This window comes from Cryptococcus neoformans, chromosome 1 (assembly GCF_000149245.1).
Source record: "Cryptococcus neoformans var. grubii H99 chromosome 1, complete sequence".
In the NCBI taxonomy this organism is placed as follows: Eukaryota; Fungi; Basidiomycota; class Tremellomycetes; order Tremellales; family Cryptococcaceae; genus Cryptococcus; species Cryptococcus neoformans.
In genome coordinates this window covers 1,580,473-1,585,472 of record NC_026745.1, presented here as the reverse complement: position 1 = coordinate 1,585,472, position 5,000 = coordinate 1,580,473, and the positions used below count along the sequence as shown (strand labels likewise).

Here is a 5,000-nt window from a genome sequence, read left to right as displayed (position 1 = left end):
ATCACTGTTACATTGAGTAAGTTGCCTGTTGCTCTTTGACAATTTTAAACGCATATTGACGAAACAACTCTTTTAGTTGGTGATCTCAAGAACGGTCGAACTGTCCATTCACTTGTCAAGCTTCTCTCTCTTTACGACGTTACCCTCAACTTTGTCTCCCCTCGTTCTCTTGCCATGCCGGAGTCTGTCAAGATCGAGGCTTCCCGAGCCGGCATCCGATTCACCGAGTCCTTCACTCTCACTGATGAGATTGTGTCTAGATCTGACGTCTTGTACGTTACTCGAGTACAGAAGGAACGATTTGAGAACGTTGCGGAGTACGAAGCTGTCAAGGACATCTATGTCATCAACAATGATGTATTGGAGAAGGCCAAGGAGTCGGCGATTGTCATGCACCCTTTGCCTAGGGTGAACGAGATTGACCCCGAAGTCGACTTTGACTCCAAGAGGGCGGCGTACTTTAGGCAGATGCGATACGGTCTTTTCGTGAGTTTTTTGTGGCAATTTTTTTTTCTCTTCTGGTACAATTGCTAATCTCGCAAACAGGTCCGAATGGCTCTTCTTACCCTTGTCATGGGTGCTTAGAGTGTATAGACTTGGTGTCTTGGTGTCAGTGTAGGAGAGTAGCGTTGTGTGGGGATATTGGGTGTTGTGATGGAAGAAAAAAAAAGATGTGTTTTCTTTTCAGTAACTAGATTCATCTCTCTCTATCTTAGTCATGTACAAATCAAGAATAAAAATAAATCACTAGAATTCATAAATATGCATTGGTCAATAGGTTTCGGATAACTGTACTGCGTGTTGGCTGTATTGCGGCTGCTTTCTTACCTTTTCCTCAAATCATTCTCGCATCTTGAACGGCGTACGTAAGCGAGGAGTGATAACGCCCATCTTTGGTGTTTTGACCAAGTTTATTCGGGAGGAGGGTACTCTCGCTGCAACTGCTGCAAACTACCCAGCTGCTCGAGTAGAAGACGAAAGCTCATCAAAATTGGTAAAAGCCCGTACCGACAAAAATGGCTACCAACGAGCAGGGCGTTGTGTCTACAGCGCAATCAGCTGAGCTGCATTCATTGTTCCATTCTCAGAAGCAAGGTCCGTTTGCTACTCCTCTTCTTTTCGCTTTTTTGCCTTTTTTGCTCACTGGGTTGCTTATGGCTTTAATCAGGAATACTGCAGTCTTTAGAAGGGGCACCATCGACATCAATTATTGATATATCCAAACGTATATCGTCTTTGAGGGCATTGGTGGACAGTTTTGGCGAGGGATTACCCAAGTACGATCGTGGAAGATATGCTAGTGTAAGTGTGATTGCTTTCTTTTCTTTTATGTTTGACTGGGGGAGGTGAATAAAAAGAAAACCATGCGAGATACTTATTTGGATATTGACATACTGTCAGTAGCAAATAACAGAGCTTGAAAGTAAAGTGGCTATTCTGAGAGCAAAAGAAAAGCCAAAGAGTCGATTCGCATTTACAAAACCGAAATCTTCACCTTTACCTTTACCTGCTGGTGCCGCCCAGTCAAGACCGCCATCAACGATCCCCACGATCCCTACCGTTTCTTCACATGCAACGCCAAATATCTCGAGCTTGACAGCGTCGTCTTCTTCTTCTGATGATGATGTTTCCCAAACCCCAGGACCATCGACTTTTACACCGGCATCTACGTCGACGTCCACGTCCACGTCCACGTCCACGTCCACGTCCACGTCTACGACGCACACGGTATCCTGCCTCGCAGATACCCTTGTACGACCCGAGCTCGCACCGGGTACAGGCGCATACACACTATCCCTCTCATCCCTTCGTCGCTGTGTGATCGACCTATTACCCCGGCATGCGACGAAACGGGAAGCGGAACCTGAACCTGAACCTGAACCAGGAGCAGCGGATGGAACGACAACAGTACAATACACAGCACTACCAAAACCTATATTGACAGCTCTGCACGCCAAGGATCTTGAGCAATGTATCATGGTAGCCCCCGTCCTGCCAGGCAGCGCCATGCTCTCCGAGATGGTGGACTGTCTCGTCATTGTCGGTGCCCAGCAGGTACGCAAATAGTCTTTTTTTTTTTTTTCGTGTGGGGAAAAAGCCGATTTTCAAAAAATTGATTTGTTTTTGGAGCAGTTTAGAATACATTCCTCGACAAACACAAAAGTGTTGCTGAACGTTGCTTCTCTTCCGGTTATTGAGCATTGCACAAACCTTGCCTTTGGAGCTTATCCGTCATTTCTGCGATCCACTCAGCCGGCAAGTTTTTTTTTTTTTTTTTTTTTTTTAACACTGATACAACCTGGTGTTGGAGAAGGGAGATGGCTGACAATGTAAGCAGGTGTACGAGAGTAAACATACTCAAGTCCAGGATTTCGATTGGGTGCGAGGTGGTCAATCACCCAACTGGAGTTTATTAACAACAGACCAGGCATCAGCATTGTTCACGCAAGAGATGGCTAGTCGGTTGTACCAGTACAACAGTCCGAGAAACGGTGTGAATGAATGGCGATGGGAATGGAATGGAATGGAAAGATTATCGAGTTGAGCATTTAACATCTTTATAAAAAGCATAGTTTCAATTTCTGTATTACATGTGTTACATCTTTTTTGCTTTCGACTTGAACCTATCCATGTCAAACCGGGTCTAGATTTCCAAGAGGCTCACTAAAAAAAAAAAAAAACACACACATTAGCCATGGATTGAAAAGCACTAAACCATGTCCAACTCACTAGCTCTACTTCTCGTCTTGCCACTTTCTCTCCCCTCACCCTCGCCTTCCGAAACTACCCCACCATCATCCTTGTCCTTGTTTTCCTCCCCTTCATCCGTCTCGTTCAACTCGCTCAGCCCGGGCAAACCCCTCCCTTTCCCCCTCTCTGAACCCCATCTCTTCAACGCCTTTCCTGGTCCCCTTGCACCTTGACCGACCCCGCCTGCGCCTGCGCCATCTCCACTACTGTTAGCCACACCGGCACCAGCTGCCGTATTCGCCGCAGCCTGCTCTGCAATCTTCCCCACCGCCTTTGCCGCTTCCATCACCTTCTCCCCTCTCTCCTCCTTCTCCCTCCCTTCCTCCTCTTCCGCCTCCTTCTCCATATTCAGCGCATCCGCCGCAAAATTGACCCCCGAATCGGGCAGGACTGAACCCTTGCCAGAGGTCGCTTCTGCAAAGTTTTCATACAAGTTTTCGCCATACGCGTCCCCCCGGCCTTCACCGGACCAAAAGTGCCATGCGCGGGAGATGACGCCGTATGAGGCGGGTGTGATTTCGACGAGGTCGCCCCGCGCGATTTCGACCGCGGGGACTTCGTTCGGGGGCAGACCGACAAGGTACGCGAGCTGTGTTGATGTTGTTAGTATGTTGGTGGAATAAGCAAAGAAGGGGGATTACGAGACAACGGATAACGGAAGCATGACCGATAATCAACAAATCATCCTGACACCTCTCCAACTCGAAAATAACGCTTTCGAGCCGCACACTCAAATCATGATAACTTTCCGCTCGGGGTGCTCGATGCGCATACGGGTCGGCGAGGAAACGGGTCCATTCGTCGGGGTAGAGTTCCATGGCTTCTTGTGTCGAGAGGCCGTCCCAGACGCCGGGGTTGATTTCCGACATGATGGGTTTCTGGACGACCTTGTAGCCGGAATGGACAAAGGGCCAGGCGGTGTGGTATGCACGACGGCGCGCGGATGTCCATATCTAAATATAAGCAGTTAGATTGTGTAATGTTTTCTTTTTGATACTCGCGAGCAGAGGGTTTTCCTCTCCGAGGACTTCGCCTTTTGCCTTTCTCTCTTCTCTTGCAGCTTTGCGCCGCGCGATCACCGCAGCTTTGAGTCGTTCAGCATATTCCCAGCCTGCCGGGGAGAGGTCAGAATCGGCTTTATACGAGTGTTCAATGAGGGATTGTCCAGACTGCGTGCGTGTTAGTTGTTCGTTGGGTCGGGGGGGGGGGGGGGGGGAGACGTACACGCGCAAAGTAAATGTTTCGAGGGCGGGTGTGGATATTCATCAAGAAGAAGCAGCATCGCGTTTGAAGGTATCCTTCAAGAGTTGTGAATACACGAGCGTCGTTAGACGACTCTGCAACCCACCTTCGATACGGTTCACTTCGATCCTCTCGCCGACATTCATCACCTTGATAAAAGGCCCTTCATCGGCCGTGACGGTGTCGTACACTTCAGTCTGGTCTCGGATACGTTCCCAGTAGTCTGCGACTGCCTTTTCTGCGTCCCATCCGGCGTACTTGGCCTGGTGTCAGCGTGCGTTGCGGGGGGAGAGGAGATGGACACACGTCGGGAGACGAGAGCTTGACGCTGCGGATATTGGCGGTGATGATATCTTCTTGGTCACATAGACTCTCTGCGTGAGTAGTTAGTAGTATCCACAGCCCGACGCAAGCGACGCACCAAGATAAATGACATGGACGCCCTTGTTGCCAAACTTTTCCAGCGTGCTTTTTCTCTCTGCGACACTGCCATTGTTGGCATCATAGATGACGACCTGGCCGCCCTGCACGGTGAAAAAGTCCATGATCTGGTCTTCGAGTTCTGCCTTGATGCGGCGGCGGAGAGCGTTGGTGGCCTCTGATCTGGGCGCTGGGGGAGGATTAGCGGGGGCGGGGGGCGGGGGGACGCACTCTTTGTCTGGAAGTAGTCGTGGGGGACGTCCTTTGCGCCGCCGAGGACTTTGCGCCTGTAGTCGCCGATGGAGTAGACGCGGGTCTTGACGCCGAGCCAGCGGAGGTAGCGTTCGAGGGCGCGGGAGATGTGTGTCTTGCCGCGGGCTGGGGGGTCAGCGGGGGGGGGGGAGGGTGTGCTCACCTGGGAGGCCGACGGTGACGATGAGGATGAGGCCGGCGTGCCACAGACGGCCGGACTGCGTGACGTAGAGCGGGGCGGCCATCGGGGGGGGAGTGGGGGGAGTGAACGAAGTGAAGTGGAGTGAAAAGAAAGATACGCCGCGGGTATTTATCAACACTCTACTCCCCCTCCC

At 50.7% G+C, this 5,000-nt stretch overlaps 4 protein-coding genes; 3 read left to right on the top strand and 1 right to left on the bottom strand.

The window, feature by feature from the left end:
• Positions 1-793, top strand: part of CNAG_07373 (carbamoyl-phosphate synthase, large subunit) — a 7,732-nt gene extending 6,939 nt beyond the window's left edge. Inside the window, exons 5-7 of the mRNA XM_012191671.1 lie at positions 1-16; positions 77-486; positions 547-793. The exon at positions 1-16 is cut by the window's left edge and continues 3,493 nt beyond it. Of these exons, the coding sequence (XP_012047061.1) occupies positions 1-16; positions 77-486; positions 547-585 (465 nt within the window). The 3' untranslated portion in view covers positions 586-793.
• A 48-nt stretch (positions 794-841) lies between these two features.
• Positions 842-2,655, top strand: CNAG_00619 (tubulin folding cofactor C). XM_012190976.1 has 5 exons: positions 842-1,095; positions 1,169-1,302; positions 1,405-2,055; positions 2,134-2,256; positions 2,339-2,655. Exons 1-5 carry the CDS (start codon positions 1,017-1,019, stop codon positions 2,543-2,545), a joined length of 1,194 nt encoding a protein of 397 aa, XP_012046366.1. The 5' UTR covers positions 842-1,016; the 3' UTR covers positions 2,546-2,655.
• The window catches only part of CNAG_07372 (6-phosphofructo-2-kinase/fructose-2,6-bisphosphatase), a 2,475-nt gene continuing 9 nt past the window's right edge, over positions 2,535-5,000 (bottom strand). The window contains exons 1-10 of the mRNA XM_012190975.1: positions 4,829-5,000; positions 4,645-4,791; positions 4,415-4,603; positions 4,300-4,367; positions 4,100-4,250; positions 3,976-4,049; positions 3,753-3,920; positions 3,393-3,704; positions 2,731-3,340; positions 2,535-2,664 (exon numbers count right to left, since the gene is read on the bottom strand). The exon at positions 4,829-5,000 is cut by the window's right edge and continues 9 nt beyond it. Coding sequence (XP_012046365.1) covers positions 2,645-2,664; positions 2,731-3,340; positions 3,393-3,704; positions 3,753-3,920; positions 3,976-4,049; positions 4,100-4,250; positions 4,300-4,367; positions 4,415-4,603; positions 4,645-4,791; positions 4,829-4,910 — 1,821 coding nt within the window. The 5' untranslated portion in view covers positions 4,911-5,000 and the 3' untranslated portion in view covers positions 2,535-2,644.
• The window catches only part of CNAG_00615 (hypothetical protein), a 2,318-nt gene continuing 2,304 nt past the window's right edge, over positions 4,987-5,000 (top strand). The window contains exon 1 of the mRNA XM_012191454.1: positions 4,987-5,000. This exon is cut by the window's right edge and continues 251 nt beyond it. The gene's annotated coding sequence lies outside the window, so the exon portion shown is untranslated.

Bases quoted from the DNA above. Each gene is read 5' to 3' on its own strand.
- CNAG_00619 (XM_012190976.1), top strand. From the start codon at position 1,017: ATGGCTACCAACGAGCAGGGCGTTGTGTCTACAGCGCAATCAGCTGAG. The intron at 1,096-1,168 runs GTCCGTTTGCTA...GGCTTTAATCAG, and splicing joins GTTCCATTCTCAGAAGCAAG to GAATACTGCAGTCTTTAGAA. The intron at 2,056-2,133 runs GTACGCAAATAG...TTTTTGGAGCAG, and splicing joins TCATTGTCGGTGCCCAGCAG to TTTAGAATACATTCCTCGAC.